We start from the raw sequence: 26,857 nt of genomic DNA, 5'->3' as shown, positions 1-26,857 counted from the left end.
CAGAGGTAGTTTGCACTCAGCGGTGCACTTCAGCACTCAGCGGTCCCGTTCTGTGAGCTTGTGTGGTCTACCACTTTGCGCCTCAGCTGTTGTTGCTCCTAGAAGTTTCCACTTCACAATAACAGCACTTACAGCTAACCAGGGCAGCTCTAGCAGGGCAGAAATTGGAAAGGTGGCGGTCTAATGACGGTGGCAGTTGAAAGTCACTGAGGTCTTCAGTATGGCCATTCCACATGCCAATGTTTTCCTATGGAGATTGCATGGCTGTGTGCTTGATTTATACACCTATCAGCAACAGGTGTGGCTGAAAGAGCCAAATCCACAAATTTGAATGTGTGTGAACATACTTTTGTATATAGTGTATGTGTATTTATATTCCTGACTCAGACTTTGCTCATTCTGGAGCATTCCGCTGCACCTGCGATAACGTCTGCAAATCTGTATATGTGACCAATTAACGTTTATTTGATTTGATGATTTGAGTCGTTTTCACTCTGCCATTCTGTGCATTGAAACATTTATATGAAGTAAATGTCCCGGGCAATGGGAAGCGTTGACAGGTGGAGAAAAATGCCTAAACAAACTCCGTCCGTTCGTTTACCCAGTGAAAGGTGCATGCAGGGAGGGGAAAGGCAAGGCAATGAGTGAGATTATTCTCCTTTGAAGTCTCGGGCCGATGATGTCTGTGTGTGAGTGTGTGAGTGAGTGAGTTTAAAAAGCCAAGCTGAGAAAACAGCAGTAAGAATCCTACCTCACGTAGGATAATAGTGAACTTTATTATGTCTCTGTTGGTGTTATGTTCCATGTGTGTTGCTGTGCCAACACCTCAAACAAAAACAGCCTCCTAAAACGCTTCATGATAGAAAAACACAGGTCTACATGCTCTTACATTCTAATGTGTAAGACATAGACCTAGCAGTAGCTCCGTACCCTGCAACCTATACTCCCTTTAGTTCATATGCCTTAACTGTCAACATGTACTGTACACACTGTAGTTTGCACATGTTTCAGGACCATAGTGATTAAGGCATTGTGGTTAGGCTTTCCATTATTCCTAATCAGAAGCTATGAGGTCCTGTGTCCAAAATGGATTTAGAATAAATACTTTCTGACCAAAGATGTGCACCGTACTCTCCTTTTGATTCCATCCTTTGCTCTTAGTGAGTTTAATTAGATTAGTTCGCTCTGCAGAAGCCAGCAGTGGTCCTGTTGAGTGTGTGATACTGGGTTCTGCTCAGCATTGTCCAAGTATGTGTGACGTTGGGTTTCTTTTTGGTCACGTTATGGCGGTAAAGTGATCTTTAGGGACCCAGTACCAACTAGCTAGTTTACCTGTATTTTTTTGTGTTCTCCTTCTTCGTCTTACACTTCGTCAAATGTGCTTGTTAGGAAATATGCAATGGCACAATTAATCAAAGCACTAGAACTACCATTGTGCATATTTAGGATAGCTTTAAGAAGTAAAATAATCATTTCCGTCAGTGTTCTAAAAGCCCAAAAAGTAAAACCTTTAAAATACAGCCTCACAGCTAGATATAAGAAATCCTTTAGAAGACGGAGGAAACTGGAATTAAAGCACATCTGTGATATCATTTGACTATACACTAGTCTGCCACAGAGCGGAAACATGCACACGAATGGAGCCACAGTAGCTTATTCTCCCGAGACCTGAAGAAGTGTTTCTCCATTCTCTGATATTTCTCCTCCTATCCACACTTTGCCCCCCAGCCTTCTTGGTAACTGGCAACAACAAAAAATGGAAGTCAGTAACAGCAGAGCAGTAGTCCAAAAGATTCATGTTGTCTCTGGCCTCCCTCCAGCTTCAGAGTATCTTTTTTTTGCCTCAGACAGACGTCGCAGCACAAAGACACTTTTGAGAAATTGCATTTTATTTGACTTTACTTGTTTTGGTGAGCCAGACAGGCAGCCATCTGTGAGCTATGGAGAGGTAACACTAAGGAGACGGTGATAGTGACAGTAGTGGTTGAGGAATGTAACACGCTATGGTGATAGGATTCAGGAAAATTAAGACAACCTTTTTGTCCGTGGGAGTTTCACCACTGTTGTTATTGATAATAATGGCACGCCTATGTATATTTAGTGCAACAGGTAGTAAACATTCTAGAGTTATGCCATTAGCAACAAATGTACCTAACATAATTGAATAGTTGCGTACTATACAATGCATAGACTATATTTCAGCCCCCGATTGCTGTTTCTATTGCTCTTACATTCTTCAAAAGCATGATTCATACAACTGTAAAATCTCTAGGAATTTTAAATCATACAAAAAAGAAGAAATGCTTCATTTACTGTGGCTGCCAAGCTTCACAAATAATCTGTTCCACTTTGCATCTCCTGGGTAACGTTGCTGATTTAATTTCCCCAGCGATATCTACATTCAGTTAAGTTTGTATGTTATTGCATTTCAGGCATCAATCATAGGACTTGAGTTTATCACGGCTGGAGTTTACATTATCTTGCCTCTCCTGATGACATGTCGAAATTAATTAGCCAGGTACTCTAAATGGTGTTGCAATCAATCAAATACTGAGCCTCAGCCCACAGCAGAAATGTTGCGGAAATGTTGTCAGTCACGATTACAACAGTTCGTCAATCACGATTCTAACAGTTCGTCAACTGGTACAATTTGCTCTTGAGTTCCTTCTTTTTCTCCTCACGGTGTTGTATACATATTGGATACACATAGTATCAAAAGGAATAACAATTAAGATGGATAAATATAGCATTTGTATGTATGGAGTGTCTCTATACATACAGTGCAGAATGTGGCACAGTCAGACCAGAGTACCCTACAATGTATTTGAGCTTTTTTCCTCCCTAAAGCCAGACAGGAGAACAATTTCTGTCAAGACACAGCTTGCCAGGTTTCCATTTAAGAAATCTATAGTAGTCAGACAAGTTAGGAAAGGCAAAAAAGAGAGACGAGCCATTTGACTGTAATGTTACACATTGATCTTCCCTCCCTAAAGATGACATCCCGTACCCCAAAAACATATTTACCATCCCTCTGGATGACCTATTCCGCAGAAACGTTTCCCTTCACCGAAGACAAATCTATAATCTGGATGCCTTTACCAGTCATTACCAGTCATTTCCGGCGATACAATGTGTGAAAAAGAACTGTTTATATCCAACACAATATCTCCCTAAAGGTACGCTGCCATCTTGGATCAGGATAAACACTTCACAATCAGTTATTATCAGATCTAAAAGATGTCTCTCGCTCTGTAATATGACCTCTGTGACCTCTTCAGTGAGGCCGTTTGGCTCTGAATGGTGACAGAAGACAAATTAGGTCGTAAGTGAACGTGTAGCACCATTGACTAGAGAAGTACACAGACGGGAGAAGTACACAGTAACTCTCTTGAGGTACAGACAGTGAATCAATCAGCGTTCACATTCACTGCAACACGGTCCATGCCTGGGACATCTGGAAGGAAGCTCTATGGCTGTGATTTGGTTAATAGTTGTACCCAAATGACTCATGGGCTGGAAATGGAATTGAATAGGTTTCTGGTTCATTGGCAGCAGTAACACGCTAGCTAAATGCTAACAGTGTCTGACTGGCTGGCTGTGTCTTGTTCACTCTCTCTCTCATTAGCTTGTGTCCTACTCTTGCAGACCTGGCCTGAATCTTTCCTCACTGAAAAGTTACTGTTCGGTTCATAGTTACTTATTAGACTAGCTATCACTTCCTGTTCTGGCCATGTGACTGGTGAGAGCTGCATGGGCCTCTCATTGAACATGGCATAATCAGAGCTTTGTTTTGTGAATGAGACACAGCAGGATTCACTTAGACATGACAATTAAACTAGGATCCTCTCCTCCTCAGCTCTCCTGATAACATGCTAAAGCAGTCAGATAAAGTAAACTTCCCCTATTTTATCAAGATTGATAGAAGGGATGTTCACTTAAGCTCAACAACATAAATGTCAACATTTTGATGGCAGAGGCCAGAGACAGGTCACCGTGTGGCACTGAGCAGAGCAGTTCAGATATATAGAGGAGAGAAGAAGAAACAACCTCCCATTGTCACCTCCAGAGTACATCATGTACACATGTTTATCCCTTGTTTACGGTTGTTGTCAGGACAACCTCAGATTGTTAGCTGGTGTCAATATTAGCAGGGAAATGTTGACACTTAAAAGGCATCAAACTCTTTCAGTAATGGCGTTATGTGCCCGGGCCCGTTGCAGGAATGTGTTTGTGAGTTCTTCTGTAAATCCATGTATTCTTCTCTTTTACTTTAACAGCGTAAAAAGAGGCCCTGAAATTGCACATAATGAGCAACTACCCTGCCAATCCTGTCAGATGGTGTGACCAAAATGGTCACAGGCTGACAGTCATGTCCCCTGCGTGTTTTTGTGAAAGTAATGCTTCTGCTTTCCCCATCCATCGCAACCTCAGAACACTAGTTGGTCAGGGAGGGTTTTGCCAGCTATGTGGCAGACCCGGTGCTAGCTTGTGTGTTTTATATACACTTCCTTTAAATAAACTGTCGAAAGGAGTGCAACTCTACCACATGTTCTCCTCCTATACCGTGTTTAGAAACTAAGCTTATACTCATTATATTTCAAATGAATTGCAGCTTCAGGGTCCTGAATACTGGAAGTTTGTATGGGGATTCTATAATGAGTGTAAAGCCTGCTGTGTGATCATGTTTACATCTAAACACCGCTGGTCCCCGTGAGTGACGGTCAGTAGTCCCCGGGATATGATATAAATATTAAGCAATGTACAGTGGGGCAAAAAAGTATTTAGTCAGCCACCAATTGTGCAAGTTCTCCCACTTAAAAATATGAGATTTCATTCATAATTTTCATCATAGGTACACTTAAACTATGACAGACAAAATTTGAAAAAAAAATCCAGAAAATCACATTGTAGGATTTTTAATGAATTTATTTGCAAATTATGGTGGAAAATAAGTATTTGGTCAATAACAAAAGTTTATCTCAATACTTTGTTATATACCCTTTGTTGGCAATGACAGAGGTCAAACGTTTTCTGTAAGTCTTCACAAGGTTTTCACACACTGTTGCTGGTATTTTGGCCCAATCCTCCATGCAGATCTCCTCTAGAGCAGTGATGTTTTGGGGCTGTTGCTGGACAACACGGACTTTCAACTCCCTCCAAAGATTTTCTATGGGGTTGAGATCTGGAGACTGGCTAGGCCACTCCAGGACCTTGAAATGCTTCTTACGAAGCCACTTGTTCGTTGCCCGGGCAGTGTGTTTGGGATCATAGTCATGCTGAAAGACCCAGCCACGTTTCATCTTCAATGCCCTTGCTGATGGAAGGAGGTTTTCACTCAAAATCTCACAATACATGGCCCCATTCATTCTTTCCTTTATACGGATCAGTCGTCCTGGTCCCTTTGCAGAAAAACAGCCCCAAAGCATGCTGTTTCCACCCCCATGCTTCACAGTAGGTATGGTGTTCTTTGGATGCAACTCAGCATTCTTTGTCCTCCAAACACAACGAGTTGAGTTTTTACCAAAAAAGTTATATTTTGGTTTCATCTGACCATATGACATTCTCCCAATCTTCTTCTGGATCATCCAAATGCTTTCTAGCAAACTTCAGACAGGCCTGGACATGTACTGGCTTAAGCAGGGGGACACGTCTGGCACTGCAGGATTTGAGTCCCTGGCGGCGTAGTTTTTTATTTATTTTTTATTTTACCTTTATTTAACCAGGTAGGCAAGTTGAGAACAAGTTCTCATTTACAATTGCGACCTGGCCAAGATAAAGCAAAGCAGTTCGACAGATACAACGACACAGAGTTACACATGGAGTAAAACAAACATACAGTCAATAATACAGTATAAACAAGTCTATATACAATGTGAGCAAATGAGGTTAGAAGGGAGGTAAAGGCAAAAAAGGCCATGGTGGCAAGGTAAATACAATATAGCAAGTAAAACTGCAAAGTAGAAATAAAAATAATGGGGTGCAAAGGAGCAAAATAAATAAATAAATTAAATACAGTTGGGAAAGAGGTAGTTGTTTGGGCTAAATTATAGGTGGGCTATGTACAGGTGCAGTAATATGTGAGCTGCTCTGACAGTTGGTGCTTAAAGCTAGTGAGGGAGATGTGTTTCCAGTTCCAGAGATTTTTGTAGTTCGTTCCAGTCATTGGCAGCAGAGAACTGGAAAGAGAGGCGGCCAAAGAAATAATTGGTTTTGGGGGTGACTAGAGCGATATACCTGCTGGAGCGTGTGCTACAGGTGGGAGATGCTATGGTGACCAGCGAGCTGAGATAAGGGGGACTTTACCTAGCAGGGTCTTGTAGATGACATGGAGCCAGTGGGTTTGGCGACGAGTATGAAGCGAGGGCCAGCCAACGAGAGCGTACAGGTCGCAATGGTGGGTAGTATATGGGGCTTTGGTGACAAAACGGATTGCACTGTGATAGACTGCATCCAATTTGTTGAGTAGGGTATTGCAGGCTATTTTGTAAATGACATCGCCAAAGTCGAGGATTGGTAGGATGGTCAGTTTTACAAGGGTATGTTTGGCAGCATGAGTGAAGGATGCTTTGTTGCGAAATAGGAAGCCAATTCTAGATTTAACTTTGGATTGGAGATGTTTGATATGGGTCTGGAAGGAGAGTTTACAGTCTAACCAGACACCTAAGTATTTGTAGTTGTCCACGTATTCTAAGTCAGAGCCGTCCAGAGTAGTGATGTTGGACAGGCGGGTAGGTGCAGGTAGCGATCGGTTGAAGAGCATGCATTTAGTTTTACTTGTATTTAAGAGCAATTGGAGGCCACGGAAGGAGAGTTGTATGGCATTAAAGCTTGCCTGGAGGGTTGTTAACACAGTGTCCAAAGAAGGGCCGGAAGTCTACAGAATGGTGTCGTCTGCGTAGAGGTGGATCAGAGACTCACCAGTAGCAAGAGCGACCTCATTGATGTATACAGAGAAGAGAGTCGGTCCAAGAATTGAACCCTGTGGCACCCCCATAGAGACTGCCAGAGGTCCGGACAACAGACCCTCCGATTTGACACACTGAACTCTATCAGAGAAGTTGTTGGTGAACCAGGCGAGGCAATCATTTGAGAAACCAAGGCTGTTGAGTCTGCTGATGAGGATGTGGTGATTGACAGAGTCGAAAGCCTTGGCCAGATCAATGAATACGGCTGCACAGTAATGTTTCTTATCGATGGCGGTAGTGGCGGTAGTGTGTTACTGATGGTAGGCTTTGTTACTTTGGTCCCAGCTCTCTGCAGGTCATTCACTAGGTCCCCCCGTGTGGTTCTGGGATTTTTGCTCACCGTTCTTGTGATCATTTTGACCCCACGGGGTGAGATCTTGCGTGGAGCCCCAGATCGAGGGAGATTATCAGTGGTCTTGTATGTCTTCCATTTCCTAATAATTGCTCCCACAGTTGATTTCTTCAAACCAAGCTGCTTACCTATTGCAGATTCAGTCTTCCCAGCCTGGTGCAGGTTTACAATTTTGTTTCTGGTGTCCTTTGACAGCTCTTTGGTCTTGGCCATAGTGGAGTTTGGAGTGTGACTGTTTGAGGTTGTGGACGGGTGTCTTTTATACTGATAACAAGTTCAAACAGGTGCCATTAATACAGGTAACGAGTAAAGACTTCTTAAAGAATAAGTTACAGGTCTGTGAGAGCCAGAAATCTTGCTTGTTTGTAGGTGACCAAATAGTTATTTTCCACCATAATTTGCAAATAAATTCATTTCTAATTTTGTCTGTCATAGTTGAAGTGTACCTATGATGAAAATTACAGGCCTCTCTCATCTTTTTAAGTGGGAGAACTTGCACAATTGGTGGCTGACTAAATACTTTTTTGCCCCACTGTATCTGTTGGTTTGGCTACTGTTTAGCATGCTTGTGATGTGACGGACAAATTGAATGTGTGGGACCATTGTTTTAAATCTGTCATATCATCTGAACGCTCTGTACTGGCAAAAAAAAAATGGGTCTCATGGGTCTCATGCTTACTTAAAATACACAGTTACAGTCACTAACACTCTAACCAGCTCTGTATGGCAAGTAAAATGTTCAGAGTGAGGTGTTCTCATTTGTGTCTGGAATTAGCTAGGAAGCTAGCCAACTTTAGCCAATTAGCTTGGGTGTTTGACTTCCGTTTTGAGGTCAGTACGTTCGAATCAACCCTACTCCGCCAGAACGTCCAGTGTGTACTCTGAAAACTCTGAGAGCGAAACACGCTGAATTTACTAATGGACAATCTGACAGCGCTCTGAAATTACGAATGCCCAGAGCGCACTCTGACCTCACTTTGACACCCTTGAGTGAATTTACAAACGCATGTTCTTCAACCAACCTGTGTCAATTTAGCTAGCTGTCTAGCCAGCAATGCTATGACGAGCAACCTTATTGGTAGCTACCCTAAAAGAGACAAATCAGCACAGAACGCTCTTCACCTTCTGAGAATGTGCGATATACATAGCCACGCCTATCCTTTTATTTTTTAAATATATTTGTTTAACTTTTACCCCTTTTTCTCCCCAATTGGTAGTTTGTCTTGTCCCATTGCTGCAACTCCCCTAAGAACTCGGGAGAGGCAAATGTTGAGAGCCACACGTCCTCCAAAACACCACCCAGCCGCACTGCTCGCTTAACCCAGGAGCCAGCCACACCAATGTGTCCATCCAGCTGGTGACTGAGGTCAGCTTGCAGGCACTCACCCCACCACAAGAAGTCGCTAGAGCACAATAGGAGGAAAATCCCGTCCGGCCAAACCCTCCCCTAACACAAACAATGTTGGGCCAATTGTGCGCCGCCTCATGGGTCTCCCGGTCACGGCCTGCTGTGACACAGCCTGGGACCGAACCCGGGTTGGTAGTGATGCCTCAACCACTGCAATGCAGTGCCTTAGACCGTTCCGCCACTCGGGAGGCCCAGACTCACCTCACATATGGTGAATGTTGATCTCAATCTCTAGAAAGCGTTGCAGTCCCCTGCACATTAACCATTAAGTCGATTGCAACCTTCAAACAATTGCAGCCAAATTCCCTCGAACATTAACCAGCTCTGACTTAGACCATAAAGGTCAGCGTTCTATGTTTGGGACTTAGCATACAATTTCCTCATATCCTCAGTCCACTGTACTGACTGAGTGTTCCCATAAATTATTTTTCATTCTCTGAACCCTCCAAACAGTGTGTTACAGTACAACATCTCCCCTCCTCAACTCCAGATTGACAGGTAATGCCTGTAATAAGCCTTAGGTAGATCTTTGGGTACTGCAGCAGCAGCATTTGACAGTAGCTAAGGGGTGTCTATTTCTCTCCCCAGATTGACAGGTAATGAACCCCTGTCCATTCTACCGCTGAGCTCTCAACCTGAGGAGAACGTGGGAAGGGCCCACTACAAGCTGTGCGACCGGCTCAAACTGGAGAAGAAACAGCGGCGGATGTGTCGACGAGACCCGGGCGTGGCCGAGACCCTCATGGAAGCCATCAGCATGAGTGCCCTGGAGTGCCAGTACCAGTTCCGCTTTGAGAGGTGGAACTGCACCTTAGAGGGGCGCTACAGAGCCAACCTTTTGAAAAGAGGTAGGGAAAGTAAAGCATTCCAACGTCATATAGAAGTATAAATGTAATATGTTTTCAACTTACAGATAACTGGTTTCTGACGTTCATGGGTGGAGGTGGAGATACATTTTTGTAATTCCATAGTAGATAGTACAGTAGAGAGAGGCCATAGTAGATTGTACAGTAGAGAGGCCATAGTAGATAGTACAGTAGAGAGAGGTCATAGTAGATAGTACAGTAGAAAGCTGAAGTGTATTTTCCCAATAATGGCAACTTTCAATTGCTCATTTTGAGTGTCCATTAGGAAGCTGGGAGCTGATATCCTTCCTCTTGCTCCACACCTTACTCCAGGTTTTAAGGAGACAGCCTTCCTGTATGCCGTCTCCTCAGCAGGCCTGACTCACGCCATGGCCAAGGCGTGTAGCGCCGGGCGGATGGAGCGTTGCACCTGCGATGAAGCCCCAGACCTGGAGAACCGCAAGGCCTGGCAGTGGGGCGGTTGTGGTGACAACCTGAAGTACAGCAACAAGTTTGTCAAGGACTTCCTGGGCAAACGCTCCAACAAGGACCTGCGTGCCCGCGTGGACATGCACAACACTAACGTGGGCATGAAGGTGAGTGTGGAGGGGAGCCGTGTTGGATGACGTGGTACATTTCATCTTGTTGAATTATGGGATACAGTAATTAGTGTATCTCGCTAACAGCCCTTTTGTCACAACTTTTCCTGTAAAACAAAAACAATGAATATTTTTGGGTTGGCTGGTTGATTGATTGATTGACTGACTGACAGTGTAGTTTGCTATACCTTTTCCCTGTACAGCTACTTTAAGGACGTAGGCCTATGTTGTCCTGTCTTGAGATGGTTAAGATCCGTGGGTGTATTCTAGGGTGAATATTTTCTGAATCTCCTACAGACAACTATATAATGTAGGGTTGGTAAATTATTGTTCTCCAAATTTACCTCAGTCTCTAAAGACACAGCAAAATGACCAGAACCAGTGAAAATGACCAGAGAGGAATTTAATGTGACCACGAGAGGAATAACAATGACAAGAGTTTTTACAGCTATGTTCCCATGGTCGACAGAGAATCGTTTACCCACATGCTGTGGTTATTAAACAAATACTACAGATCCTCAAGCATCTCACTTAATGGTGAGATGAAAGGCCAGCCTAAATCACTTAAATTGACTGCTTAAAGTCAGAGGCCACACGTTAATCAAACTTTGGTTTTCCCTCTCAAATTAGAGATTTTAATTGCCTTTGTTTGTGCCTTAGCGAGATTCGACAATTGTTTGAGGTGAGGGAGCGAGTTTTTTTTTCTCCCCCTGGCTTGGATGTGATTTTAATAGTAAAATCAAAAAGAAGAGAGAATGGTGTTAAAATGTCAAGCCAAAGCAAACCCAAGGTCCTGGCAGCCGCTACCTTGACTCAGATTTTCTCCTATTGTAGCCATTTTAATTTTAAGCATGAATATAAATTATAGCAGAAGCACACTTCCCCAAATGTTAACAGACACAAACCTCTCCCCGAAGACCCGTGGTGTGTGCTCTTCCTTTTCAGCCTGGCTCTCCAAATCCATTCTCAGGTTCTTTTATTTGTGATAAAAGATTTACAACACTGTTTTGGTCCAGGTTTTTTCTTATTTTCAGATTTAGTGAGGTGTACTACGTCCCATATGAAGCACAAATCTTGGAATGTGCCAGCCTTTGGAATCCCTAGAACAATTAAAGCTGACACTTCACATTTCCCTGAACTAAACTGCAAGTGCGGCGAATAATGCAGCACTTATTTCGTATTCCCCCATCTGTTTCCCAGTGTGTGAGAACAGAACTGGAGAGAGACCGTCTGTCCACTCCAGGCCTCCTCTGGAGAATACACGTTATGGATTTTAACACATAACCTTTAATTTAACGTTGTGGTCGGCCGATGCTGACTGAGCTGTACACAAATGAACCATTCCCAGCCACAGAGATTTCAAGCAACGTCGCAACGTGTACTATTCAGTGCAGTGCTGTATTTGGCCAAACAAGGAGCCTTAAACACACCCGTTCACACCCCCACAAGTTAAAGTTGGTCGAGCATTAATGGTCAGAGGTGTTCTCTCAAGTTCAACTCGAGTCCACATTCCGTGTCGTCTGTTGGGTAGATCCCGTTATATGTATTATGAGAAATCTTCAGGCCTCAACATAGTTGACGTAAAAAATGGTTTTGTTTAGCTTTACACTTGCTAGCCTAAAGTCCTCCCCCCCCCCCTACTTGAATCGAAACAGTAGAGTTATGAAGTTGGCCTGGTGAAAGAGATGGACCTTGGGGGTTTTTGACTCCCACATACCTTAAAACAAACCAAGAACAGGGGCCAGGGTCTGAGTCTTCTGTCTCCTTCTTTCCCATGGCCGAGGAACTCAATGGATCTTTTCTTCAGAAAAAGTGCCTCTCAGCGTGTCCTCCACTTACTGTTAGGAATAACCATGATGACTTTAATCAAACTCTATTACCGAGTGTTATCGTAGCAGTCCGTATGGACACCTTCCCGCCCACAAACATTATCTTTGAAACTATTGCTTATAGTGTAGCACATTTTTTATTAAGATTCTTTGGTCGGGGAGTGACAACAATGTGACATTGTTGTCATGTAAATGTTGTATTATGTTAATGGCAGTATATCAGCAATAATTAGAGGCTCTAGATCGTCTAACTCTGTGGTATGTATGAGTATACACAGAACAGATAATCATGGCCTCTGTTCTCATCACATTTTAATACACTGATGTTCTGTGTGCGTAAAGGCTTCATATTGGACACATTTCTTATGAAATTAGGACTTACTACATAGGCCCATTGTGCTGCAGAAATTACAGGGGAGTCTAGGTCATTTTCTTCTTCTTTGAAACCTTGCTGTCCATACAAAGTGCAAAATGGGTCAAAGCTAATATTATGTCATTTCAGGCAGTCCCTTTGATGCCCTGTGACGGCTGACTGTATGTCCCTCTCCTCTCCCACCACCAGGTGATCAAAGCAGGGGTGGAGACCACCTGCAAATGCCATGGCGTCTCGGGCTCCTGCACCGTCCAGACGTGCTGGAGGCAGCTCTCGCCCTTCCACGAGATCGGCAAGCAGCTGAAACAGCGCTACGAGACCTCATTGAAGGTGGGCAGCTCCACCAACGAGGCCACGGGGGAGGGGGAAATCTCCCAGGCCCGGCCCCAGCAGCAGCAGAACCCCTCAACGGGCCCCAGCAACGACCCGATCCCACGCACCATGGACCTGCTCCACATCGAGGACTCGCCCAGCTTCTGCCGGCCCAGCAAGTACTCGCCGGGCACCTCGGCCAGGAAGTGCTACAAGGACAAGAACTGCGACGCCATATGCTGCGGCAGGGGCCACAACACCCAGAGCCGCGTGGTGACCCGGCCATGCCAGTGTCAGGTGCGCTGGTGCTGCTACGTCGAATGCAAGCAGTGTACACAGAGAGAAGAGGTCTACACCTGTAAAGGTTAGCCCAGTCTTAGCTTCCTGCTCGCCCCTTGCCTCTGACCGGACTCAGCAAGTGGAGGGTGGTTGTTGATGGTGAAGGGGGGGTGAATGGTGTTCTAGGACAGAGGTTTGACTCTCACTCAACCCCCTTGTGGCTGTCAGAAAGAGAGAGAGAGAGCGATAGTTCTGCGGCAGAGGAGAGAGCAAGACGATGGAGATGGAGGACCTTTATAAGCACTTTGAGGGATTTTCTGTTCTATGGGTTTTGTTTTAGTACCCTGTGGCCCCAGCCAATGGTGGTTGGGGTTGCAGGAGGAGATTGGCCTTGTCTGACAACAGGGTCAACATGGGTCTCATGTTTTCTCGTTGCAGAGCTTTGGAGTAAGGCCACCTCACCTATTCAACATGCAGTCAGATGTGTCAGTGAGAAAAAGCAGCACTTGGCCGCTGTCTCCGGCTAGCATGCTGTTAATGAGGATCCAATAGAATGACCGTAATGGTAAAAGACTGGCTTTTGGGCCTTGCCCAATGTAGAAATGTGTGTGTGTGTGTGTGTGTTAGCGAGTGAGGGTGAAGAGGTGGGTCAAATTACAACTCATATGGCAATCATGGTAACCATATTCAGAAACTGTTAAGAAGACAGGGTGTACGATGAATTCTACACACACATATTTACACACACACACAACACTGTGTGTATGCATATGTATGTAAATAAATTAAATTGTATTATAATGATATTATATACACTTGCTACTTATCTGAATATGTTTCAACAAACCACTAACCACACAAATGCTTTGTTGTTTGTGTGTTCTCGCTCTCTTCTGCTTTTTATTTTGTTTTGACAAGGCCCTTTGGAAAGCAGCACATGTGTGTCCTTTGTCTCACTCTGTGGATCATTTATGGACCCTTTGGGACTACTCCTTCACGAGGAGAGAAAACACGCTCATTTGTCTTTGATTCTTTTACACTAGAGTGAAATTGTTGGTGAATACATTTGCCAGTCATTTTAGGCTACTCTTGGCCTTGAGCGAAGTCAACTAATGTTCAGGGAATAACTGAAACCACTATATCTTATTTGGACTGATGGTAAAAAGAAAAAAGAAAACCTGTATGTAATGAAAGTTCAGTGAGAGAATGGACTTGCTTTCCTGAGTTTAGTGTCTACTGCTGTCACCGTGACAACAGCCTGACCAGTGGAGAATGCATCTTCCAATCAGATGAACAGAGCTCTAACTAGAACAGCTTCTTGGTACTTAGCCCTCTATTTAAAAAAAGAAAAGCAAATCTTGCTAGTAATAATACTATAATAACACTATTCTCTCATATCCTTCCTTCGTCTCTCTACACCCCCCCATTCAAGTATTAACGGTGGAGATTAAAAATGAACAGTATGGTCCAATGAAAAAATGTCTTACACAGTTACACCCTCAAGCAAATTTGGTATTTCAGATATAGTCCCGCTGAAGCTCGCAACAACAAGGTGACAAAAATGTGTTTGCGACGACAAAGCAAATGTATGCTCTAGCTGTATGCCTATGCATTGTCTATCCATTGTTTTTGGGGGGTGGCTACCACAACTCCACGACTGCAAAGGTTACAATCTCCTTTCGTGTTGATTTGACAGTAATTCTCTCTCTGGCAGGTTACTGTTATGTTGCGCATGTCTAAAATGTCATGTTGGATGCGTGACGCTTCAAATGACTGGCGGAAAAGGCAGAGCCAACCCTCTTAAACACCCACAATAACTCATGAGATGCCAAGTCATCCTTAGATTCCCTTTAGATATACAACCGTTGCCTGTTTCAGGTGGGTGAGAATGAACTACTGAGGGAGGAACCCGACATTGTAAGATAGCCCCATTCACGCACTGAAGCCCCAGAAGTCCTTTATCATTTCCCCTTTTAAAGTATTTAAAGATCCTGTATTTATGAGTATAAACAGTGCATATGTTTGTGTTTTCCTTTTGCTTGTTGTAAATAACAGTGGTTTATTCTCCTGTGGTATAGAGACAAGAGTGAGGCACATGGTAAAATCTCACAGGCAAGTAAAGAGGAAGTTGGTAGCAATAAGGAGGTTAGGACCAAGACGTTTGATGCTGGAAAGGCAAGTGGTCAAATTTAAGTGGATGCATAAGGCTAAATCATGAACATGGAGTACATTGCTGCTGAAAACTTTTGATTGTACGTGATCATCATTAAGTGAAAAAAACATTAGTAGATAGCTGTGGTCCGAGCTGTTTTCGAGGGCATTGGCATGCTACGTTAGAAGCGGTGACACTCACAGGATTGATATATGATTCAACCCACCGTGACTTATCAAGGACAAGCAGCATGCTTTGAGAAGGGCGTGTAGCCTAGCGAAGGTTGGTTGGTTCATCCTCTAGAGCTGGATTCCAAACATGCCAAATAACGAATGGTCAAAACCTACATAGAACTTTGCACGTTACATGGAATCCATAATGGCTCTGCTAAGGAGCCTGAGCATAAATGCCTGCTTCCCACAGCTTCTGGTGAGCGTATTCTACACACGCACTCCTCTGCACAAGACTGGTTCTCTACAGTGGTAATTTATTAAACGTATATAAAAGGTCAACAGAGTCATGACGAGAGGAATACAGGATGCACCTTGCATGTATTTTGTATGTTTTATACTGTACATATACACACACACACACGTTTTCTTTTTCAAGACAAAGGACGGCATGATGCAACGGTTGTTTCTCAATTGTCATTGTCTTAGTCCTTCATATTCTATTTTTGAACTCATAGCTCTGCACTGTGTAGTTGTCAGTGGGATCATGTATAAAAATCTATTTTGTAGAAAAAGTGAAAATAAAAGAAAGATAAATTATTTTGAGATATTTTATGAGCATGTGTTTAATGTAAATAACGTAAAGTCAAAACTGATTTTATATACCTGTTTTTTTTTACTCTGTTTTTTTTTCTCCTTTAGGCTTGTATGAGTGTTTTGCTTCTTTGGGGTGGAGGCTTCAAGAGGCAGTGTATTCTATAAAGTCAGTTTCTATAGATAACTCTAACATTTGCAGTTCCTAAGCACAAAACAAATCCTTACAAATTGAGTAACTTAACACTTCTCGTTCCTTTTTCAACTGTTATATACAACACATCTGAAGGCAATTCTAAAGGCAATTAAATAGATCATAATCAGCTGGGTGCTTTTATGTAATTGACATCGCACAGTACTGCGCAAGTATTTTTCTAGCATTCCGATTTGTAGCGTGATCCGTTTGTTTGAGGGGTTGGCGAGAGGTGTATGGGTTCTGTCTGTACCCCGTAAGTAACATAACCTTCTGTGCAGATAAACACACTGACCAAACGCAGAGTGGTATTGGTGTGAACTCATTCAACTTTTGGTATACTCTGATGAGAGGGTCACATTCACTGTGTACATTTGTTTTAGGATTTGTGCTGTGCTTGCCAAATAAACAAAACAAACATATATTCCTCTTTGTGATAATACTATACCAGCAAAGCTTTGTCCATGTTCACTTATTCATGTCTTATGGGAACCTAAATTATTGTCCTCTACCTCATGTGTATAGCTTGTAGGTATAAACAGATCACGAATGACTGGTAAGAATGTATTTAAGTTATTTAACATCTTTGTATAACAAAGGCAAGAAAACCTGAAATAATAAATGAATTTTTAAATTATGTGAATGTTTGGTCTCATTCATACCCAGTGGTTATATAGCCATTGCTAAGAGGAGTTTGGTCCAAGCCGAAGCAAGCAAACAGTAAAAGTTCTACACCACTAATAATCCACCTTTCCTTCTACCCATAACTCGAAGCGACTTGTTGATATAGGTTCCAATATGCAATAGTATTTCCAAGCTGTTCAGAGTTCTGGAGACTTAAGGGGTTAATTAAGAGTAGTGGAGCTAAATAGAGGGAGAGGTACACACCCCCGTCATCAAATTCAAGACAAGTACATCCGGCTATTAGAGCCACTCTCAGTTGGAAAACGCTGTGCATTCCCAGTCGTGGACGGATGTCACAGACAAGAAAGGCCATGTCTGCGACGTGTTACGTCATGTTGAGATAAGTGTTCATTAGAATCTGATACCGACTCCTGTTGGATTGCCATATACATCATGGAGACGCACCCTCTGTTTGCTAGGACATTTCAAATGTCTTCCTTCGACGCCCAAGGGTAGCATGAGACTATCAAGCCCTACAACCCTAGTCTTTCATCGTACAGTACACATTATCAATCTGTCATGGTGTCTGCTTACCAGGAAGTCAAACACATTTATTTTGTAGCTCATTACTATAGGATATCAACATAAACATTTCACTCTCTTTTGGATTAGACAGTACTGGGCACATTTGCCAAAACTGATACAATCTCCCTGTTGAACTAGTATTATTTAAACAAACTCAATTCCCCTACCAGATGTGTAAAGAATTAAGGGAGTTTTCTTTCTCAACAAGCTACGTGGACGAAGCTTCTCATGGCTCAATGCGCACATGCCTGGAACTCCTGACTTAATCCAAAAGAAAGAGACCTAGAGTCCCTGAATCTGCATCAGTGAAAAAAAAGAAAAACTCACATCAGATTGCGAAAACAAAACTCAATTACAGGGGAGTGTATCTGTTCTAATACCTAAAACATCACTGGAAAAGCCCAGAGATATCCTCAACACGTGTAGTTGTATTACCCAGCCACTAAAGTTACGAGCAGGAGGGCCCTAGTGTTAGATATGCCTCCCCAGGGTCCTACTCACCTTGCCCTGAGGAACAGTGTGGCCTGAATATTCCCCACTCGGCCCCACCCCTCAATACTTCCTGCCCAGTACCAGGATCTAATACGAGCTGTAGCTCTGCGGTGTGCTGTCCCCCAGCAACGTTTTGACAGCTGCTACCATATAGGAAGTGGGTGCCACTAGAGCACAGACTAACAAAAATCGAGTACATGCCTCAAAAAGCAAAAATCGAATACAAGCCTCAAATACACCCCCCCACCCCCCTTCTTTCTCTCTATCGTTCTCATCCTTCTGCTCTGCTGAGGCACACAATGGGATAGGCGGATAGGCCCAAGATGCTCAAAGCTTAGTGAAGAAGGCTATAAGATAATGTTAACTGAAAACCCTTGAACTGCTGAAAATGGCATAGAATTGTTAAATGCTTACATCCCATCATGCCCGCCCCCCATCCTACAAGAGGATAGTGTACTTCTTATAGTTTGTAGATGTTTTACTGAGGACTGTTGATTGTGGTTTAGTTGATTCCTCTGTAATTAAATGTAGTGTTGAGACCTAGGAGGTGCATGGCCATAGCTACCGCTTAGCTGCTACTAAGTGTGCTACTGCTGCTTGGAGAGCTAGAATGCAACCTAAAAGTGACTGTCGAGACTGGCCAGTGACAGACATTTAACAATTACCTGACAAATGCAAAGTTTTACCAGTGGTACACAGCAGTCCATATGACTTCAGACCGTTCATCAGAATGCCTCAACCGTACATTTTTGCCCAAGGACGATCTCAGGATGAAACAGGGAGTGAGTTCCCTGCCCTGTAAAAACACCTTAGCTCATACAGGTTTGTGCATTTAGATTTTTTTTTCTCGTCTTTTTTAGCTCTTTGGGAAAAAGTTAGTTCCTGTCTGGAAAGTGTGATAGGAGGGGTCTGTGCTAGGCAGTACTGCCTTAGCTCGCTCACTTCCTGCACCCTGCCCAATAACGTCCCCTGTTTACAACTGTTTTTGATTGTTGTCAAGTACCTGTCAAGGTTCCCACTTGTCCCCCCATGCCTGGAAAAACATGTGAGCTCAGCATCTCTCAAAACGGGAGCAAAATAAAATTGCACCAGGCGGAGGAAAATGACTTGCGCATCTGGTTGTGACCCCTGCTAAGGTATCTGCTGTGAAGACAAGGGCTTCCTTTGTTTAAGCTCAAATGCTGGCGTGTTATGTGATAGAATTGGCATCTTTCTGTCAGTTAGCTGTCTGAGCAAACTGGTAAATACTCCGCAATTTGAAGCGACTAGCAACCTATACCACTCATGGCACCGGACACCGTGGTAATGAGGATCAATAGTTAGTAAACACGTATGACTAATGATGGGTGTTTGTTTTTGCCTTTACTCGTCGTATGTCGAGAGGCAAAGGTCCAAGGCAAGTCAACGGACAATTTACTTTAAAGATGTTCGGCAATGTTATTTTAGTTAGTCGAGACAGTAAGGGCTCTACTGAAACCGCATCACGGATGTTCAGCTTTACGTCATGATTGAAATTGAAAGGCAATGTTCCCGACATAGCTGAGGCTGCATCCATGGTAAACGCTGCCTACGTCGGCTCAATCGGAAATGGCCTTCAAATTTCTAGCGCGCAATCTGTAACACTTCAGCTTCGCAGATTGAATACAGCCTTAAGTGTGTCCACTTGTAACCGCTCTGCCACTAGTCAGGAGGTTCTGCTGGCACTTTCTTTCCCACAACGAGGAGAACCCTAGCAGACGTTGTCTGAGGCAAGATGAGATGGACAAGGATCATAACTGGCTCAGGAGGTTTTCAACCGTTTTTCCCAATCATAAAAATGTCAACTTCACATGACAAAGCCAATCGCTCAAAATCCCCACCTTTTTCACATGCTCCCACTCCTACCCAAATCCTGGAGAATAGTTCAATATAGAACATAAATTCTATAATGTTCAGATGGGCCTAAGTCAACATTTTCCTTCAGGAAAACTATAATCATAATAAATAAACAAATAAATCTATAAATAATAGTGGAGCATGTGTTTCTTTCATTGGCATACATACTTGGGGAGTGAGGAAAGCCCTGGAGATCCCATAGCGGGGTTTCTAGGGGGATGGGATAAACATAGAGCTGTGTAGAAGCCTTTGCGTTTGGCAGGGCTGATGTGCTCGCGATTGCAGAGGGGGAATTGGTGCACTTGCCAGGAGAGGTGCAGGGTTAGCAGAATTTTATTCTGAGAGGAAATTCCTTCTATTACTCCGTTATTCATCCCATTCTCGGAGGGGTTGGATGCCCTAAATGCTGTAGCAGAGACGAGTCCGAATAAAAACGTTTCATCCCCATGGATATCCAACCGGGAAAGTAGTGCATATTATTTGTCAGAGCTGAAGGATATGTGGGATACACACTTCCTATTGACTTCATCACTCAAGAGTTGCACAGTGCCTTCTTCAGAGGAGTGCCTTCCAACAGCATAGAGGTATCTGGGATAAGTATTGAAAAACAAGGACTATAACAAATGTTTGCTACCACGAAAGGGAAGACTCCCTTCACCGGACCTAACATATGTTGTTTGCATCAGGGAAACATGAAATATTGACTAGTTGGAGAGGCTGTGCTTTCTCACAAAATGTCCAGGTACTGTACAGTACATTCAGCTGTACTGTACTGAATGTACTGAGCAGCTCACCGATCATGGCACCTGTACATAGCCCATCTGTAAATAGCCCATCCAACTACCTCATCCCCATACTGTATTTATTTATTTATTTTGCTCCTTTGCACCCCAGTATCTCTACTTGCACATGAATCTTCTGCACATCTATCACTTCAGTGTTTAATTGATATATCGTAATTACCTCGCCACTATGGCCTATTTTATTGCCTGACCTCCCTTATCTTACCTCATTTGCACACACTGTATATATACTTCTTTTTTATACTGTATTATTGACTGTATGTTTATTTATTCCATGTGTTGTTGTATGTGTCGAACTACTTTGCTTTATCTTGGCCAGGTCGCAGTTGTAAATGAGAACTTGTTCTCAACTAGCCTACCTGGTTAGATAAAGGTGAAATAAAAAAGAAAATAAAAAAATTCAATGACATGACAGGCCTGGATGAATTAGGTACATAAGGGTGTGGTAAGGTTCAACATGGTAAACATTAATACTGTATAACACAATTTACTGCAAACGTCTAGTCAAAATAAAATACAAAAACATTGGTGAAATTCTATACCCACTTTAGCATGTTGCCAATTAGTGAACATAGAATTGTGGCTCTGCTCTCTACGTACATGATCATTGACTATGGGATATCAGGTCGTGTCTATATCGGGGTGTCTGCCTGCAGCCTGTTGGTCAGCCTGATGAAATAGGGGGTTCTGTGGGATGGGGATGGTGAGATCCTGCTAACGTTTGTCCAGTAAAGATTCCCCAGCTGTCCCAAGGATTAGGCTGTGTGCTTATGTGATTAGGCCACATGGCACCGTGGCTAGACCAGGCGCCTCTGGCCCACCCGGGGAATGTGTGATGGGACATGGGATGGGTGATGGCTTGTACCCAGTAGTGATGTTTAGAGTTGTAGTGACATGTTTTGGAGATTTAGAGATATCTGTCTATTATTTTGAATGCCAGAAATTGAACAGAAGCATTTAATACACTGAGTACAAAACATGAAGAACAAATCAAATCAAATCAAATTGTATTTGTCACATGCGCCGAATACAGCCTTACAGTGAAATGCTTACTCGACACCCCTTAACCAACAATGCAGTTTCAAGAAAAATAAGTGTTATGTAAAAAAATAGATAAGTAAAAAAGAACCTTCCTAATATTGAGTTGCAAGTCACTCATTGCAAAGATACACAAGGACCTTCAGCGTTCTCTGTTACTGGGAGAGGGGTCTATTAGCTAATCACACCCTTTTAGTATGTCATAAATTTGAGGATTCCATTCAAAATTTGGTTTGTCTAAATCCAAAGTGTCACTTGGTGTTAGTCAATTTAAATGAAGGGAAATAACAATTGTGAGCAAATGTTTTAATCATATCACTTTGGCAAATTATTTAGAAAGGATTGAGGACCTTAGATTTAATCATTTGTGGCTTCCATTTCAGAAAATCCTTATTTATCAAAAATGTGTCATTGGTGTTACCTTCATAAATGTTACCGTATGGCACAATGATGGCACAATGTCATCATAATGGTAGAAATGATTTAAAGTCATTAAGCCACCATATTTGTTTATTTAGAATGGGAAGATGTACCAAAATACATTTAAATAAAATAAATCTAGAAAAATGGGGTACATTTTTTTTCAAATTAAAATGTGACCGTAATTCAATGACCCAGATGAATGTGTTGATTCTAATATAGTCCAAATGACCATAAATGAGAAGACCCCTTTGCATATAATTAAACATCTAATACATGTTCTCACTGAAGAGTAATTCTTGTGAAGTTATTGATTTCTACAAAAATAACAACCGACAAAGGTCCGGATGGGAAGCATGGGAAAGTTTGAAAACATGGGAAACATTGATGTTAACGGTAAGAACTCTAGCTTTCCCCCTGTATCCTCTTACCGAAATGTGTTCATGTTGGCTGAGAGCTCAATTTTGACTGACATGTGGAATGACAAACAGTGTGACAGCGTGGTTCGTGCTGTGAGCGCCGCATCCCTCCAGCTCAGAGCCCTGCACAGCTGCACACGGTGGAGGAAGTCCACACACACTACCAGACACTATGGCACAGAGTCAACAGAAACGCTGACCTCATGGGTCATAACCGGCGTTAGCTAAAGTAAGGTAGTGAAAGCATTTGAGTAGCCCGTAAAATCAGATATTCTAACAAAAATATTCTCTGCTCAAAGTGTGAAAGTGCAGTGCCGCTAACTTATACTTACTCTCTCTCTCTCTCCCTCTGACTCTCTCTCTCTCTCTCTCTCTCTCTCTCTCTCTCTCTCTCTCTCCTTCTGACTCTCTCGTTCTCTCGCTCTCTCTCTCTCTCCCTCTGACTCTCTCGTTCTCTCTCTCTCTCTCCCTCTGACTCTCTCGTTCTCTCTCTCTCTCTCGTTCTCTCTCTCTCTCGTTCTCTCTCTCTCTCTCTTTCTCTCTTCCTCCCTCTCTTTCTCTCACTCTCGCTATCTCTCTCACTCTCTTGATGACAAAATATTTCTGGTGGTCTATCAACAGTATTAAACGATATTAAGCAGTTTCACTGTATAAGGAAAACCGTTGTAGAGCTGCAGCAGAACAGACATTTACTGTTGGGGGTGAGAGGCTGTGGGCAGACACCCTCTGTCTCACCAGCTGTGCAATTCAAACAGTCTATTTAGCTACCGACATTTATAGAGTGTCTCATGGAGCACTGTCACAATTTGTACTCATTCGAGTCAACGTCAAAGTCCATGATGCCAATTCAAGCACTTTCAATTTACTGAATAAAACTGTGTCTATTAATCTTCAACCAACAGTGTTATAGTTAATTATGTTGTTGTGCAAATAAGGGTCCGTCCCCATGAGTTTATTTTTCTTTCCCGAGTATTTTAACACCTTAAGACATGCCAATAGTGAATGGCACAATGAAACGTGGTAGATGTGTGACTGAGTTTGAGGAATGCACTGAGCCCTACAGCCCTCCATCCCTAGCTACTGTTGTAATCCCAACCACAAATGCTAGATAGCTTGCCTTAGTGTGAATTCCCACCCTGGCTGTTTTTTTCAGCCAGGCCCGTGTTTGCCAACCAAATTGAATCCCAGTGGATAGGGGGGTCTTGTTTAACCGAGAGGCACTTAAAGATCTGTCACAAAGAGCTCAACAAGAGTGGCTTGCTGGATTTCAATGGGAGCCTCTCGTAAAGAAGGGGGGAACTATTCTAGAAGAAGAAAAAACATGGAGAGAGGGGCGGATCTCCATTTTGTGTGAATTTGGTCATTTGTTGACTGAGGTCGGCCCCTTAAGATTAGTGGGGTGAAATGTGTTAATCCATTGATTTTGCAGGAGTTAACACACTGGCCCGGGTCCAAGTGAGACTTAAGTCACAATGAAGAGTGGAGGACAGATATTGAGAGGAGATGGTGGGAAAGTTGAAATGCTGCTTTTCTTTGAGAAAAAGAGGGAATTTGAAGATCATTCTGAAGAGGAAATTAGAACGATGGCCTGCGGTAGGTTTGTTTCACTCTAAAACCAACTCCATGGATACTCTTCCTCATCTCCTCCACCTGATCAATGCAATTTAGTTGAAAATCATTGTTAGCGATTTAGTTAACGTACGTAGTTAACGTACGTAGTTAACGTTGTTACACGTTTACGTGGAAAAGAAGTGTGTATGTAAGATATAAAGGATAAGGTATCAGACAAGGCTGTCAGATGTCTGTAATCAAGGTTATCCAAACTATGTTGAACTAGACCAGGTATTCCCAAACTGGGGTACGCGCAATGCTATCGGGGGTATGTCAAATAAAAATGTGATTCACATTTAAAAATATATATATACACCACCGTTCAAACGTTTTGGGTCACTTAGAAATGTCCTTGTTTTTGAAAGAAAATCTAATTTGTTGTCCATTAAAATAACATCAAATTAATCAGAAATACAGTGTAGACATTGTTAATGTTGTAAATGACTATTGTAGCTGGAAACGGCAGATTGCTTTATGGAATATCTACATAGGCGTACATAGGCCCATTATCAGTAACCATCACTCCTGTGTTCCAATGACACGTTGTGTTAGCTAATCCAAGTTTAGCATTTTAAAAGGCTAATTGATCATTAGAAAACCCTTTTACAATTATGTTAGCACAGCTGAAAACTATTGTTCTGATTAAAGAAGCAATACAACTGGCCTTATTTAGACTAGTTGAGTATCTGGAGCATCAGCATTTGTGGGTTCGATTAAATGGGCAGAAACAAAGAACTTCTGGGTTTCTTCTGAAACCCATCAGTCTATTCTTGTTCTGAGAAATGACGGCTATTCCATGCGAGAAAATGCCAAGAAACTGAAGATCTCGCACAACGCTGTGTCCTACTCCCGTCACGGAACAGCGCAAACTGGCCCTAACCAGAATAGAAAGAGGAGTGGGAGGCACAACTGAGCAAGAGGACAAGTACATTAGAGTGTCTAGTTTGATAAACAGGCGCCTCACAAGTCCTCAACTGGCAGCCTCATTAAATAGTACCCACAAAACACCTGTTTCAACGTCAACAAACCTCTTGCGACGTGCAATCCCGTATCCGGGAGCGTAATTATAGCCTCAAGCTCATTGCCATAACGCAACGTTAACTATTCATGAAAATCGCAAATGAAATGAAATAAATATATTGGCTCACAAGCGTAGCCTTTTGTTAACAACACTGTCATCTCAGATTTTCAAAATATGCTTTTCAACCATAGCTACACAAGCATTTGTGTAAGAGTATTGATAGCTAGCATAGCATTAAGCCTAGCATTCAGCAAGCAACATTTTCACAAAAACAAGAAAAGCATTCAAATAAAATAATTTACCTTTGAAGAACTTCGGATGTTTTCAATGAGGAGACTCTCAGTTAGATAGCAAATGTTCAGTTTTTCCAAAAAAGAAAACGCTCCGTTTTGTTCATCACGTTTGGCTAAGAAAACCCCCCGAAAATTCAGTCATTACAACGGCAAACTTTTTTCCAAATTAACTCCATAATATCGACAGAAACATGGCAAACGTTGTTTAGAATCAATCCTCAAGGTGTTTTTCACATATCTATTCGATGATAAATCACTCGTGGCAGTTTGGTTTCTCCTCTGAACAAAATGGAAAAATGCACGCAGCTGGAGATTACGCAATAATTTCGACGGAGGACACCAAGCGGACACCTGGTAAATGTAGTCTCTTATGGTCAATCTTCCAATGATATGCCTACAAATACGTCACAATGCTGCAGACACCTTGGGGAAACGACAGAAAGTGTAGGCTCATTCCTGGCGCATTCACAGCCATATAAGGAGACATTGGAACACAGCGCATTCAAAATCTGGCGCACTTCCTGTACGAAATTTCATCTTGGTTTCGCCTGTAGCATTAGTTCTGTAGCACTCACAGACAATATCTTTGCAGTTTTGGAAACGTCAGAGTGTTTTCTTTCCAAAGCTGTCAATTATATGCATAGTCGAGCATCTTTTCGTGACAAAATATCTTCTTTAAAACGGGAACGTTTTTCATTTCAGTTTCAAGAGGGTCAGCGGCAACTCCGGGATGCTGGCCTTCTAGGCAGAGTTGCAATGAAAAAGCCAGATCTCAGACTGGCCAATAAAAATAAAAGATTAGGATGGGCAAAAGAACACAGGCACTGGACAGAGGAAGATTGGAAAAAAGTGTTATGGACAGACAAATCTAAGTTTGAGGTGTTTAGATCACAAAGAGGAACATTTGTGAGACGTAGAAAAAATGAAAAGATGCTGGAGGGGTGCTTGACGCCACCTGTCAAGCATGGTGGAGGCAATGTAATAGTCTGGGGAATCTTTGGTGGTGGTAAAGTGGGATATTTGTACAGGAGGGATCTTGAAGAATGAAGGACATCACTCCATTTTGCAACGCCATGCCATACCCTGTGGACGGTACTTAATTGGAGCCAATTTCCTCCTACAACAGGACAATGACCCAAAGCACAGATCCAAACTATGCAAAAACTATTTAGGGAAGAATCAGTCTGCTGGTATTCTGTCTATAATGGCGTGGCCCGCACAGTCACCGGATCTCAACCCTATTGAGCTGTTGTGGGAGCAGCTTGGTACGTAAGAAGTGCCCATCAAGCCAATCCAACTTGTGGGAGGTGCTTCAGGAAGCATGGGGTGAAATCTCTTCAGATTACCTCGAGAAATTGATAACTAGAATGCCAAAGGTCTGTAAGGCTGTAAATGCTGCAAATGGAGGATTCTTTGACAAAAGGACACAATTACTATTTCAATTAAAAATCATTATTTATAACCTTGTCAACGTCTTGACTATATTTCCTATTCATTTTGGAAGTCATTTCATGCGTGTTTTCATGTAAAACAAGGACATTTCTAAGTGACCCCAAACTTTTGAACGGTAGTGTATATATAAATAAAAAAGTCTCACATTTTCAA

At 42.6% G+C, this 26,857-nt stretch overlaps 1 protein-coding gene across 1 annotated transcript in view; it reads left to right on the top strand.

Annotated features, from left to right (window-relative positions):
• The window catches only part of LOC110508577 (protein Wnt-9a), a 33,903-nt gene extending 16,192 nt beyond the window's left edge, over positions 1-17,711 (top strand). Inside the window, exons 2-4 of the mRNA XM_021589178.2 lie at positions 9,314-9,573; positions 9,904-10,166; positions 12,561-17,711. Of these exons, the coding sequence (XP_021444853.1) occupies positions 9,314-9,573; positions 9,904-10,166; positions 12,561-13,052 (1,015 nt within the window). The 3' untranslated portion in view covers positions 13,053-17,711. The remainder of the gene's footprint in view (positions 1-9,313; positions 9,574-9,903; positions 10,167-12,560) is intronic.
• The last annotated feature ends 9,146 nt before the right edge of the window (positions 17,712-26,857 follow it).

Source organism: Oncorhynchus mykiss, chromosome 28 (assembly GCF_013265735.2).
Source record: "Oncorhynchus mykiss isolate Arlee chromosome 28, USDA_OmykA_1.1, whole genome shotgun sequence".
Lineage (NCBI taxonomy): Eukaryota > Metazoa > Chordata > Actinopteri > Salmoniformes > Salmonidae > Oncorhynchus > Oncorhynchus mykiss.
The sequence above is the reverse complement of the archived record's forward strand: the minus strand, read 5'-3'. Positions and strand labels throughout refer to the sequence as shown.